This window comes from Electrophorus electricus, chromosome 5 (assembly GCF_041902795.1).
Source record: "Electrophorus electricus isolate QZ-2024a chromosome 5, ASM4190279v1, whole genome shotgun sequence".
Classification (NCBI taxonomy): Eukaryota; Metazoa; Chordata; class Actinopteri; order Gymnotiformes; family Gymnotidae; genus Electrophorus; species Electrophorus electricus.
In genome coordinates this window covers 4,327,501-4,342,500 of record NC_137501.1, presented here as the reverse complement: position 1 = coordinate 4,342,500, position 15,000 = coordinate 4,327,501, and the positions used below count along the sequence as shown (strand labels likewise).

The 15,000-nt window shown below is 48.8% G+C and overlaps 2 protein-coding genes across 16 annotated transcripts in view; both read left to right on the top strand.

The window, feature by feature from the left end:
* Positions 1-500, top strand: part of dnah10 (dynein axonemal heavy chain 10) — a 45,904-nt gene extending 45,404 nt beyond the window's left edge. Inside the window, exon 79 of one of the 3 annotated variants that reach the window (XM_035530155.2) lies at positions 62-500. In XM_035530155.2, coding sequence (XP_035386048.2) covers positions 62-208 — 147 coding nt within the window. In that variant the 3' untranslated portion in view covers positions 209-500. The remainder of the gene's footprint in view (positions 1-61) is intronic. The other 2 variants (XM_081715103.1, XM_081715104.1) reach the window with 2 other exon arrangements.
* A 4,376-nt stretch (positions 501-4,876) lies between these two features.
* The window catches only part of emid1 (EMI domain containing 1), a 65,965-nt gene continuing 55,841 nt past the window's right edge, over positions 4,877-15,000 (top strand). For 4 of the 13 annotated variants that reach the window (XM_035529956.2, XM_081715094.1, XM_081715095.1 and 1 more), the window contains exons 1-2: positions 4,879-5,553; positions 14,662-14,775. In XM_035529956.2, coding sequence (XP_035385849.1) covers positions 5,393-5,553; positions 14,662-14,775 — 275 coding nt within the window. In that variant the 5' untranslated portion in view covers positions 4,879-5,392. Of the gene's footprint in view, positions 5,554-14,661; positions 14,776-15,000 lie in introns of all 13 variants that reach the window. The other 9 variants (XM_081715098.1, XM_081715097.1, XM_081715096.1 and 6 more) reach the window with 6 other exon arrangements.

The window sequence follows — 15,000 nt, the reverse complement described above, 5'->3', positions numbered from 1 at the left end:
ACAAGTGTTGTTATTAACAAGTGTTGTTATTATTAACACGTGTACATGTATATTCTCCCAGAACACTCTGAGGACGCCAGTGTACACAACCTCTATGAGGAGGAACGCCATGGGCGTCGGCCTGGTGTTCGAGGCTGACCTCTTCACCACCAAACATCCCTCCCACTGGGTCCTGCAGGGAGTCTGTCTCTGCCTCAACACTGACTGACCCCCACACCCACCCTTTCATTTTTCTACAACTACTGATTTTATTCACATTTAATTTATTCATGAGCTTTGAAAATGAATTAAAAACATTTTTACCTTGATTTTTTTGTTACCGCTTTAAAAACGCATCAATCACAGACGCAATGTCAGTCTCTGACCACTTGGCGGGGGCAGACAGCAACGTTTGGCTGTGTGTCTGGGCTCTGGCCGCCCGCCAGCGCGGCTCATGCCGGCCCCCTGCCCCCAGCCCTGTCCACCATCGCCTGCTCTAAGCCCGCCACACAGATCTCTTCATGGAGCCCTCTGACTACTTGATTCCACATGACATTTCAATCACCCGGTCAGGCCTCAGAGAGCGGGGTGGAGAAGAATAAACAGAGAGAGAGAGAGAGAGAGAGAGAGAGAGAGAGAGAGAGAGAGAGAGAGAGAGAGAGAGAGAGAGAGAGAGAGAGAGAGAGAGAGAGAGAGAGAGAGAGAGAGAGAGAGAGAGAGAGAGAGAGAGAGAGAGAGCATGCAACAAACTTCAGGGAAAAGAGAGCCTGCTTTGTGTTGCCTTAATTACAATCCTTACAATATTTCTGCAGATTGTGTTTCTCTAGCGTGCCCCTCCCCCACACCACTACCCTGCTTGAAGGGAGGATTCTCCAACAGAAAATTCCTGCACAACAGCAGACACATCAGTCAGCCTTTAAGCTTGATGGGCTATTGTGTGTGTGCTTGTGCGTGCGTGCATGTGTGTGTGTGTGTGTGTGTGTGTGCGCGCGCATGCATGTATGCGGGCCCATGTGTTTGTGTGTGTGTATGTGTGTGTTTGTGTCTTTGTGTGTCTGTGTTAGTGTGTGTGCATGTGGGTTCTGCAGTATGTGTGTATGCCTTTAATCACACAGGTTTTATATTTTATGTGGGATCTCCATATGTTTGTATTTGAATTTGACATTTTTTATCCATATGCTGGTGGAACCCAGGTTGTTCATATAAAGTTTGATTTATATTTCCTATACGAGTTCAGGGTTCACTGAGGCTAAACCAGATATATTTCACCATCAAATATTGACCAAATCTTTCCCCACTGACACACCTGCTCACACGCACCTTTGTCCTGAGCGTTTGTACTAAGAGCTAAACAACCCGGAGAGTGAGACACCTGGACCAAAATTCAGCAGTGCAAACCTTTGAAGGTGCTCAGACAATACACTACACACACACACACCAACACTACACATACACACGACACTACACACACACCAACATTATACACACACGACACTACACACACACACACCAACACTACAAAAACACACGACACACCGACACTACACACACCGACACTACATACACACACCAACACTACACACACACAACACTACACACACACCAACATTACAGACACACGACACTACACACACACACAACACTACACACCCAACACTACACATACACCGACACTACACACACATCGACACTACACACACACCAACAATACACACACACGACACTACACACACCAACACTATACACTACACACACACACACACGCCGACACTACAAACACACCTATACTACACACACACCAACACTACACACATACACGACACTACACACACACAAACGACACTACACACACACACACACCAACACTACACACACACACGGACACTACACACACACACACACGACACTACACATACACACACGACACTACACACACACAAACCCGACACTACACACACACACACACCAACACTACACACACATCAACACTACACACACACAGACACTACACACACACCGACACTACAAACACACGACACTACACACACACACCGACACTACAAACACACGACACACACACACGACACTACACACACACAAACCCAACACTGCACACACACCGACACTACACACACACCGACACTACACACACATCAACACTACACACACACCAACACTACACACACACACCGACACTACACACACACACCGACACATGGACACTACACACACCAACAGTGCACACACACATCAACACTACACACACACCAACACTACACAAACACCGACACTACACACACACACCAACACTACACACACACACACACGACAGTACACACACACCAACACTGCACATGCACGACACTACACACACCGACACTACACCCACACTGACACTACACACACACCAACACTACACACACACACACACGACAGTACACACACACCAACACTGCACATGTATGACACTACACACACCGACACTACACCCACACTGACACTACACACACACCAACACTACACACACCGACACTAAACAGACACAGACACTACCCACACCGTAACTACACAGACATGTTGAAACTACACACATACCAACACTACATACACAGACACTACACACATACCAACACTACACACACACACATGCACCAATACTACACACACAACAACACTAAACACACACAACACTACACACACACCAACACTACTCACACACCAGCATTACTCGCACACCTGACACTACACATTAACCAACAATACACTCACACCAACACTACTGCCAAACCAACAACACACACACTAGCACTACTCACACACCAACAATGCTCGTACACTAATACAACTCATGCAGCAATGTTATTAATACTCTTGCGCTCTCTCTCTGTGTGTCTCTCTCTGTCTCTCTATCTCTCTCTCTCTGTCTCTCTGTGTGTTTCTATCTCTCTGTCTCTCTCTGACTCTCTCTCTCTTTGTGTGTGTGTCTCTCTCTGTCTCTCTCTCTCTCTCTCTGTCTCTCTTTTTCTATCTCTCTCTCTCTATTCAGTGTAATTGAAAGGCACTTTATTGTATGACCATATTAAGTTACACTGTTGCCAAAGCATTTAAATCGGTTTAGCTTACAGCAGTCTATTAATCGGTTCATACTCTCTCTCAGTCCCTCGACTATTGTACCCCTAATCCCACTGCACTGTGTGTGTGTGTGTCTGTGTGTTTGTGTGTGTATGTGTGTGTGTGTGTGCCAGTAAGCGCCTATAGGCTGCACGGATGTCTCCCCCACAGCGGGGCACTGGCTTGAGCTTTCTGCCTCTGATGAGGTCACGGGGCCAAATATGTGAGCGTACACACGCAGTTTATGAGGAACTAAAGCGCCGTAACCAGCTGCAGCTCGGTAAGGGGCGGGGGGGTCGTAACGGTGGCCTAGAGTGGGGTTTATGAGCCACAGCGACTAGGGCACGCCAGGGAGGTGTCGAGCCTCACTGCACAGTGAAAAGAGAGAGTGAGAGAGCTCAGGTCGACTGATCCTTACCTTTTCTTAGAAGCTGTGGTGTCTGCTTGGGGACCTTCATTAACCCTAACGAGGTTAATTAACCCTAATGGGCCCGACTGTACCTGCTGACTCCCGAAGTAATGCCACTGGTGCCTTTTTGACCATCAACACTCATCACGTACGGCTCCCTCCCCACAGCTCCCTCTCCTCTAAAACTGCTTCCGTCTCACCAGATTGGAAACATCTGGCTCAGAGAGAGAGAGAGAGAGAGAGAGAGAGAGAGAGAAGGAGGGAGCGAGTGTGAGTTTTCTCAGCTGGCACTAAGCTGTGCTTGATCGGTGGACTGTTTCCACTCTACCTGGTCATGAGATCAGTTCTATTCCATATCAGACTGATGGGAGCGTCTTTGGATATACACGCTGTCTGTGTATTCTGCACCCCTCCCCAGCTGACCTGGCTGCGTGTTCAGAGGTCAGTGGGTGCTTGTCCCTGTCTGTTTCTGCTGCTATCTCCCACTGCAGCTGTGCTCCCCTCTACACGAGGTCCCCCAGTGGCTCTTCCGTCGTTCTGCTCATGAGAGCCAGCCCCCGCCGGCCGCGCCAGCCTGAGCTCACTGGGCTGCGGCTCCTGCCCAACCAGGTGTTTAGCTTGGAGCCTGAGCACCACGCTGCGGTTTGCTCACTGTTTGCACAGAAACCCTTCAGGCTGCCCAATTCACTGGGCAAAGGACAGAAACTCCTCGTCTTTCTTCCTCCCACTCTGTCTCAGGTCGCACCCTTTTTTGGGGGGGGGGGTTTCTGCATGCTGTGGCAACTGTATGATTCTTTGGGTTATGTATAGCAGAGGCATATGAAGAGTGTGCATTATCCAGGTGAACTGTTTTGTGAACTGGAGATGTGACACACCAGGTTTACTGGGACTGTATGGTGAGCTCACGGGCCCGGTCTCATCTACACACAGAAGTGTGAGTGTGTTGGTTGTTGGCACGAAAATACGTTCTTCAAAAGTCACCTCATTTGCGACAATTTCCCATAGTCATTGGCACGTTATATGGGTAAACACTCGTTGTTGTATGGCGTACATTAATAGATTATTAAGGCAAGTGATGTATCATTTGCAACTATTCAGTGCACATTGTGTTTTGGGATTATCAGTGTTACTGTGCTTTTCTTTCCTAACAGACAGCCTAATCATATTATTGTTTTCAGCAGAATATTGAAGGTATAGATAAAAGTATTAGTCTAACTACGCGCTTTGTTTAATCTGAGCTTCGGGGAAAGTTTCTGAAACGCAATTAGGGCTCTGCCGAAATCCGATACAGCAAACCTGCCAGTCGGAACGAGCAGAAGATATGCGCACTGCGATCGTACGCCGTGCCATCAGGGAGGAAACAGCGCGCGGAATGGGCAGGGGGAAGTAGATCAGATCTGGGCTTCGGGCAGCCTCGAGCAGACTATAAAGCGGCTGTCTCGCGCGTCGCTGCGGTGGTGAACGTGCAGGCGCGAGGCGGGACCGGTCACTCGAGTCTCTGCGACGTAACGTTGCTCGCAATTTCTGGACTTGCAGCCAGCTGACAAAGTTTCGCTCAAATCCTGTCGAAAACTTCAGGATATTTTGGGTATATATTTATATATGTTTGTTTGTTTGTTTTGGTGCTTTTAAACTAATATTCCACAAAACCCAAAAATATAAAAATTAATTAAAAATTGAAATCTCCGCGGTGAACAAGTGCGATTTTAAATTTTACAGCTTGTTGTGAAGCTATTAATTGCGGGCGTTCGTTCATATTATTTATCAGATTAAAACGGGTGACTTTCTTTCCGAGTAAAGTGGCAGTTTTATATCGCAGCTGTTTAAACGTAATCCAGACAGCCCAGCCGTAGATACTGGGAGTTTTCGGGAGTGCTTTTTGACGCCGTGGAAATGGGATCATGGCACGGGGACTCCGCGTCCGCGGCGTACCGGAGAACTTTCCGCCGGACTCTGCTGCTGTTGTGGCTCGCTTGCGTCGCTCGAGGAACGTGGGGACCTGGACTTTACAAATACCAAACCGCGACATCTCTCAACAAAGATCCGACGAAAAGGTATGATTAATGCGACGTGACAGAGTCACTTTGTAATGAGTTAGCCTGTATCACCACGTTAATAGTTCGTCTGTATCACCACGATAATGTTTGCCTGTGGCAGATGTGTAGTTGTGTGTTACCTGCGTATAGTTATAATGTCTGCAATAAAACAATATACAAGCTGCTTTGTAAACCATCATCATTAAAACTTTTGATCGGGGGGGGGGGGGGATTTCTGCGTCCTTCTGGGTGCAAGTTCTTCTGCACAATAACTTACTGTCACCCATTTAGGAAGATGCGCGCTCGCTCACCTAAGCGCTTTCACATGGGCAGCGGAGGGACCCGTGTCCCGACGCCGCTTTACGGTGACGGCGGCTCAGTGCGGAGGCTCACCGTGAGCCTTGGAGAACTCGTGCGACAGTTATTCCCGAAGAAATCCAGTCATTGTCCGCAAGAAATGTTATTCGTGGATCCTTTTTCCCCCAGTACGCTACCCGCCGTGTGGGCCTAACCCAGTCCTCCCAGCTCTGCAGTGGGTTTTCAACTCCGAAAAACGGAGAACTCCGCGCAACCCCCAGCCTCCCCAAAGCTCCCATCCATCTAACTGACTATTGTGCGCCTGACGTTCGGTTTCCTCTTTCCTGGGGAAACACGTAGCTTTCTCCTAGAATCTCCGTAGTCGCATGTTGTTTGCATGAAATTACCTCGTAGTAAGAATGTTTATCTTGGACCATATCACTGTACCGATAAGTATTACATGAAAGACGAGCACTGGTCCCGGCTCAGCACTTGGAGAAGTTCTGCACGTCGTCTGCTATGACGTGCAGGCGTAATATTTTACTGCTGCTCACTCATGCACGAACTGCATAAATCTGATCTGCATCAAGTCCTCGTGGTCTCAGGGAAGCCTGGAGCGAGAGGGAGCCCTGGCGGGGTCTAATCCGACTCTTCCCAGCCCGGTGGCCCCCCCTCTTCCCCACTCCTCTGTCTGCCGGTCCACGTTTTTGCTCTGCAGCACACCTGCACCAGGTATTCAGGCACCTTGGCCACTTGGTTTAGGTGCGTCGAGCAGAAACGGGGCCCGGTCTGGAGCTCCCTGACGACTCGGCTGGGAAACCCTCTGCATGCAAGATGACTCTGAAGCCCAGACGAGCCGACTCAGCTGCATGGGGACAGATCTGGAGCAGATGACGACAGCCTGGCAGTATCCCTTCGGGCTGAAGGACTGGCTAAATCAGTGGCTCGTAAACACAGGTCTAATCAGTACCTTGCTTCATCAAAGCAGAGCCATTTGAACATATGTACTACAAGTTTATGACTAACCCTCTCCTTCCCCGTGCTGATAAGGAGGGTCTGGACGTTTGAGGGAAGAGTTGCAGGTTGTAAGAGCCTCCAGCCAGGTTTCGATCTCTGTCCTGCCAAAGGAAAAAAGCTTATGTGCGTGGCCTTGATTCCTGCTCCCAGTACACAAATATTTACCCCATTCATGGTGTTTGTGTGTGTCTGGGGGGGGGGGGGGGATCTCTCTGAAGTAGGCAGGTGTGTCTGTGACCTGTTCACTACAGGTTTCTGTCCAGGCCTTGCCCTGTCACTCAGACTGATAGAACAGACTGTGTTTACCAAACACATGCAGCTGGACCCTAGTGCATGCTGGGAGGGTGGGGGTTGGGGGGTGCGGCGGGGTCACTCTCACGCTCTGCTGTGTGGGGATGGGCAGCCGGGCATTGTGGGGCACTGCGTCTGCTCTATATACATCCCAGAAGCTTCCTGTTCAGTCAGGCATTGCGGCTCTGAGCTCACGACTCCAAGAACCTTTCTCTCCTTCCTATCACAGGGTTTTGCGTGATTACTGCGAAACGTCGGTGCCGTTTTGAGGAGAGGCATCTAACCTGGAGCACTGTGCGACTTCAGGAATGACTCTGTAACTCGGATGACCTGGTGGCCTATAGTCTTGCATTCTTAACTTGCTCAGACAGACCTCAGTTAATTTTTGTCTGTTAGGTTTGTGCTAAAAAGAAAGAAAAGTAGCAGCAGGAAGGTCCACAGTTGAGTTCAGCATCAGCCTGCTGGAGAGAAGCTGTTGTCACCTTTCAGTTTAGTTGTCTGATTCAGAGTCAGTTTAGTTATCTTATTCAGTGGCAGTTTACATGTGTGATCACCATACATTGTTTACAAATATTTGCAGTTTCTGATTGGTTAAACTTACCTGCCCTAATTAGAATATCCTTTGATACATGCAGTGCATTATGTTTATTTCAGTGAATACAATGTGAGCTATACTCTACATTGCCTTTAACTAGACACACACACACACACACACACACACACACACAAATGCACACACACACCAAGTCAAACATAAATCAAACATACCACACACGTCTCTAGTGACAATCCGACTGTCTCCCGCTCGGCGCTGCAGGCGAAGTGTTATGTTTCACACATTTGTGTGGTGTGAAGTGTTGCACTTGCATAGTGCCGTGCACAAGCCCTTGACACTTCACACACCAGTGCCATGGAGCTGTGTAGCATTGTTTCCAAGTGTCTGCGCATGTGAGCGTTCCGTCATCCGTATGAAGTGTGTTTGTCCTGGGAGGAAGCTTCTCGAGGGTGACCTTGGACAAGGGCTGCTCCTATTCTTATTTGTTGTGACCTCTGTCCTGCTCTTTGACCCCAGCTGCAACTTCAGGATGTTTGGTCATCCTCAGTGCCCTACTAGCTCTTCCCCTGCATGTGAACCCCATTAGTGCGGTCTCCTGGGGACATGGACAGGGTCTCCTCCCCTCCTCTCCTCTCCCCTCCCCTGCCCTCTCATCTCCCCTCCTCTCCCCTCCTCTCCTACCCAGTTCTCCTCTCCCCTCCCCTCCTCTCCTACCCAGTTCTCTCCTCTCCTCTCCTCCCCTCCCCCTCCTCTCCCCTCCTCTCCTACCCAGTTCTCTCCTCTCCTCTCCTCCCCCCCTCCTCTCCCCTCCTCTCCTACCCAGTTCTCTTCTCTCCTCTCCTCCCCTCCCCTCTCATCTCCCCTCCTCTCCTACACAGTTCTCCCCTCCCCTCCTCTCCTACCCAGTTCTCTCCTCTCCTCCCCTCCCCTCTCATCTCCCCTCCTCTCCTACACAGTTCTCCCCTCCCCTCCTCTCCTACCCAGTTCTCTCCTCTCCTCCCCTCCCCTCTCATCTCCCCTCCTCTCCTACCCAGTTCTCCCCTCCCCTCCCCTCCCCTCCTCTCCTACCCAGTTCTCTTCTCTCCTCTCCTCCCCTCCCCTCTCATCTCCCCTCCTCTCCTACCCAGTTCTCTTCTCTCCTCTCCTCCCCTCCCCTCCCCTCTCATCTCCCCTCCTCTCCTACCCAGTTCTCTCCTCTCCTCCCCTCCCCTCCCCTCTCATCTCCCCTCCTCTCCCCTCCTCTCCTACCCAGTTCTCCTCTCCCCTCCCCTCCCCTCCTCTCCTACCCAGTTCTCTCCTCTCCTCTCCTCTCCTCTCCTCCCCTCTGCTCTCGTCCTCTGCTGCTTTCATATTTTTAAAAAACTTTAAAACACTTCCTTTCACTGGTTCGTTGGTCTTCTTTGGCTCGCTGGGTTCAGCTCGGACGCCCTGAGCTCACGCTGGTCACACCTAATTGGGTTGGACCCAGTACCCCCCTTAGTGTTTCTCAGAATGACTGCTTCAGTAACACAGTGATGGAATGACTTCCCCTCCCCCTCTCTCTCCCTCCACTCCTTCTTGGCTCTGAGCCTTATCTGTCTATTGTCATTTGCTCCCAGCAAACTCTTTCCTTCTCAGCAAAAAATCTTGAGAAATGCTTTTTTTAATTTTTATCTAGAAGAATTTCATGGAATTTTTACCCTCCTGTGTGTGTGTGTGTGTGTGTTAGGCAGTTTATTTAAAGGGAAATCAACACATACAGGAAGTATAGCAAGGATACACCTGAGGGTAACTCTTTCTTTCCTTCCTTTTCTCTCTCCTGTTTCCATCACTTTCTCTTTCTCTCACATTTGCTCTTCTCATTCTTTTCCTCTCTCTCACTCTCTCGCTCACTCTCACTCTCTCCCCCTCTGTCACACTTCCAAACACTCTCTTTATGAGTAGAATTCTGTCCACTCCAAAGTGTCTGATTGAGAGGTTTTCTGTGTGTGTGTGTGTGTGTGTGTGTGTGTGTGTGTGTGTGTGTGTGTGTGTCAGAGAGAGACTATATATGTGCGAGGCTCTGAAAAATACAGCACGACTAAGTAGTTTTACAGCTTTCAGACTGATTTGATACTCTTGTCTATTGTTTCAACCTTAACCTGACCTTATATTAACCATTAGCTTACACACAATAATATGTTTTATTGTCCTCCCATGATGATAAATTAAATGCAGCATTATAAAATAAAAAATAAAATTAAAATCTTAAAAGTGGCCATTGTTTATAAACACATGTAAACACATAAATTGGGTCAGAGCAGCAATACTGTAAATCACAAATCAGCTCCCATCCACACAAGAAAAGAAGGAGATGTATTTGGGTACAGAGACACTTTTCCCATTCCCAGGGTCCTCTGCCTCTCTGCCTCAGGCTGGGTCCACCACCTCAGTGCCTGAAGCTGGGTCTTCTCTCACTGCCTCAGGCTGGATCCTTTGCCTCACTGCCTCAGGCTGGATCCTTTGCCTCACTGCCTCAGGCTGGGTCCTCTGCCTCACTGCCTCAGGCTGGGTCCTCTGCCTCACTGCCTCAGGCTGGGTCCTCTGCCTCTCTGCCTCAGGCTGGGTCCACTACCTCACTGGGTCCTCTACATCACTGCGTCATGTGGCGAGCATTTAGCCCAGTAGGTCATCAGGACTTCTGTCATGATCCTGACTGAGTGTGTGTATGAGGAGAGAAAATGCCGAAATGTGCAGAGCACAAGACCCTCAGCACCATACCTCAGAGCCTGCAACCAGTGCTCTACACACACACACACACACACACACACACACACACATGCATACACACATTGAAGAAACAGTCACTCCATTGCCTTTTTTTATTTGTCCAAAGAGTGATGATATTTGTTCATATCCACAAAACGCTTTCCATCCTGAGCTTCCCTGAAGGGTCATAACATCAAGATAATTTTGACAATAGAAACATGATTCAAAACTACTCCAAGTCTCGCATCTTAAAGTGATTTGTGGTCTATAATGCTACGGGGAAAATCTCCCTGAGACTGAAACCACATTTGTTATCTAATGCATGCACTTGAGTGATCGTATAATTCCTTAGTGAAAAAAGCACTTTCTTTAGGGGCCTAAATATCATAGCGTAACAGCGACCGGATTAGTCACTGGAAAACCTGGTACTGTTCCTGCACGGTGCCGTGCCAGTAAAAGCATGTGAGATTAGGAGATGTGAGATTAGGAGAGATGAGAGATTAGGAGATAAGGGGTAGAAAGTGCCACCACCATCTCTGCCTCTCTGGAGGTGCTTCAAACAGGATCAAAGCAGGTCACAAAACAGCCCAGGGGGCCTTCACGTCTAAAAATGCATGTGTGTGTGTGTGTGGGTGTTGTCTCTCTGCCCCAGATCCACCACTTTATCTAGTATATGGGTCCAGTGAGTGTTTTCCTAAGTTCTGTCTGAACCCTGCTTGGTGCTGTGAGCTGGATGTTATATAAAGGTGATCTGCACTGCCTGCAGGTGTGTGGGAGAGTGAGAGCAATGCCCGTGCTGTGGTTATACAGTTAGTGTTCAGATCTGGGTCAGTCTGTAGTGCTCTGTGGTTGTATAGTTAGTGTTCAGAGCTGGGTCAGTCTGTAGTGCTCTGTGGTTGTTTAGTTAGTGTTCAGAGCTGGGTCAGTCTGTAGTGCTCTGTGGTTGTATAGTTAGTGTTCAGAGCTGGGTCAGTCTGTGCTGTGGTTATACAGTTAGTGTTCAGAGCTGAGCTGGGTCAGTCTGTGCTGTGGTTGTACAGTCTGAGGTGGGGGTCTTTTCTTAGAGCTCCTTCCTTCAGGCGTCCCATTGGGCTGTGTGTGTGTGTGTATGTTTGTGTGCGTGTGTGAGATTGTGTATGTGAGTTTGTTTGTGTGTTTGTGTGCCTCCTGCATCTCTACACATTTCTGTCCAGCTACCACAGTGACCAGGTACTGTGCTGAACACCAAACCATCTCACCTCTCACTGAGCATAACCTCTGAGATAGATAGACCTTCTGACTTAGATAGACCTCCTGACTGAGATAGACCACCTGATTGAATTAGACCTCCTGAGACAGACCTACAGACTGAACTAGACCTACTGACTGAGACAGACTTCTTGAGATAGACCTACTGACTGAACTAGACCTTCTGAATAAGTTAGACCTCCTGAGATGGACCTACTGACTCAACTACACCTCCTGACTAACCTCCTGCTTTCATCATGGAGCTTCAGCATATCTGTATTTGCTCCTTGTCTCTCTGAAGACCTCACCTGTCTGCTAAGAGTGACCCCCCCCCCCCCCACCTGTGTGAAGAGACTGAGATCTGTCTGTCCCCGGCCCAGGCATCTGTGCAAGAGCCTGTGAGCAGTGAAAACCCTCCGCTCAGACGCCTGACATGAGGCCAGGTTTGGTCCCTCAGCAGGACTGAGAGCCAGGGGGAGTTACAGATGGGCTGCGTGTAGACAGCTGTTTAAGAGCGCTGGGGCTCAGGAGCCCGCCGAGCTACTATCCTGCATCTCAGGCCTTGGAGCTGATTTCAGGCTTCGCAAATAACAGTATACACACATTTACTTCTAAATGATGAAAAGTAAACGCACTAGTTAGCATTTAACATGCGCTCCAAAGTACCCACATTTCTCACGGATGTCTCTGGGTATTTGACAGGTAGGGCAGAGTGAGGTGTAGGGAGGTCTGTGGTGTGGGATGGTCTGTGAGCTGTGAGTCCTGATGTGCATCATCTTGGCTCCTGTGGTCTGCAAAACTGTCGCTTATGTGTGTTTGTACTGAGAGTTAGAGTAAAGGAGCAGTCCTGACAGGGTCCTGAGCAGTCCTTACACACTACACACACACACACACACCAGGCTCCGCCTTCTTACACGCTACACAAACATGCCTGGCCCCGCCTCCTTACCCACTAAAGACACCTGCTAGGCCCCGCCTCCTTACACACACACACACACACACACACACACACACATGCATGCCAGACCCTGTCTCCTTACACACTACACACACCTGCCAAGCTCCACCTCCTTACACACTGCTTTCTCACCAGGCTCCACCCTCTTACATACAACAAACACATGTGGGATCAGTTGGTGTGCATACTTGGCAGTGGTTGTCCGGGAAACCGATGCCCTTAGAAATGTTTCAGGTAATATAACTTCTGCATGGCTTCCCAAACCAGCACAGACCCCCGCACACCTCCACACAAGGCCACATACGCCTCTCCAGCATTTCTCATCATCATCATCATCATCATCATCATCATCATCATTAGCTTCACACTTGGTTTGCATGCTGATGAAACACATGAGCTCAGTATTCCACACTGAACACATGATGCGTGTCCAGTAAGACACTTGGACATGGAAAATCCTGACCTCAGCGTCACGTCCATGAGCCACCTGCCACACACGTGTGTGTAATCAGCTCGTGAATCGTCTCTGTCAAATGGGGTGTGTGTGTGTGTGTGGGGGGGGGGGGTCTACGCTAATTGTTTTTCATGTACTCCCCCCTGCCCAGTTCTTGCTCAGTAAGCATCTGAGACTGGTCAGGACTGTTCCTGCACTGTGTTGTTGATAACACACCCCTGACACATGTTCAGTGTAATCGCCCCCATATGGCTTTCCTGCAGTAGTGTTCTTTGAGCAGAGCTTCATGTCTCCACAGCTTAGGTCAGCCAAGGCAGTGTAAGGGTCCTTGTGGAAGAAAGCTGCAGTTCTCAGCAATGCATTTGCTGATTTCTTTTTCTTTGAAAATGGTGGTGATTCCAGCCGACGTTTTACACGCCCACGTTTTGTTGTCAAGAGCTTCTGAATGAAGGAGTGGGTTTCTCCTTAGCCACAGGCATCTGGACTTTATCCGGGCTCACAGTGACAGTAGTTGGAGTGTGTGTTTGTGTATGTGTCCGTGTGTATGTTTGTGTGTGTGCCACACTTTCAGAGCCTGTTTTTTCTCGTGTCGTTTGTGTAAGCTAAGTGTTCTCCGATCAGCAGTAATGCGGTGATCAGTAGACCCCCTCACTCCCCTCTGCTTGCAGGACTGGGCATGGCTGTCAGAGTTCACCATGGACATATCCAGGATTATTACCTACTTAATATATGAATGTGTGCAAATGAATAGTTCTGTATTTCGTCCTGACAGACAAAACAGAAAGAAAAAAATCTCAGAACTGTTTGGGGGTGGGGGGGCGTGTTTGATATTATTATAAATGAAATCAAAATCTCATACTCGTTAGAGCTGTAATGTCCTGACTTGCCCCTCGGTCCGAGCTGTGTGTTAACAGTCAGTTAACACTAAGCACACAGATCGTTTAGTACTCACAGGAAATTATATAGCAGCTTCACTCTTATGAAGCATTTTAAACTGGTGGAACATACAACACGCAAACCCACACACACGTGTGGTGGGTGGAGAAGGCTCCTCTGCACCTCGCCTAACCCACTGAGAGAGAGTCAACACTGGGAAGATACTTCAATTGGGGCCGGAGGTGCTGGAGGGGAGCAGAGCCACAACCGCTCCACTTACACTGCAGCCTTATGTGTTTGGGGTGTGTGTGTGTTATTTCAGTAATGGTCTGATTAGATAATGCTGCTGCCTCCAGATGTAACACTGTAGTGTGTGTGTGTGTGTGTGTGCGTGTGTGTGTGTATGTGTGTGTGTGTGTGTGTGTGTGTGTGTGAGTGTGTGTGTGTGTGTGTGCGCGTGTGTGTGTTATTCTTTGGCTCCAGCAATGCAGTTGTCTACAATTACCATTTACTTTAAGCTTCATTCAATACCCTCATAAGTTAATATGTGCTTTCTCTCTCTGTCTCTCTCACTTGCCCTCTCTCTGTCTCTCTCTCTCTCTCTCTCTCTCTCTCTCTCTCTGCTGTCTGTCTCTTTTTCTGCCTGTCTCTCTCTCTCTCTCTGCTGTCTGTTTGTCTCTCTGTCTGTCTGTCTGTCTGTCTGTCTGTCTGTCTCCCCCTCAGGAACTGGTGTCCCCAGTCTGTGACTATGACAGTGACGTGTCAGGTTCAGAATGGTACCACACTACAGAGGGTCTATCAGACCTGCAGATGGCCACAGGGCTGCACCGGAAGCAGGTTACACACATACACACACACACATAAATACTCATACACGCAGGCAAACACGTACACACACACCCCTGGCCACACAAACACTGACACACACAGACACGGGTAGACGAGCCACACAAGTTCTTCAAAAAGCATCTAAAACATTTTTAATTATTGAATATAAGTGAATCATTCCAACATTTATTTTCTTTTATTTGTGTTTGTTCCTCCAGCCATTTATGTCCTAAA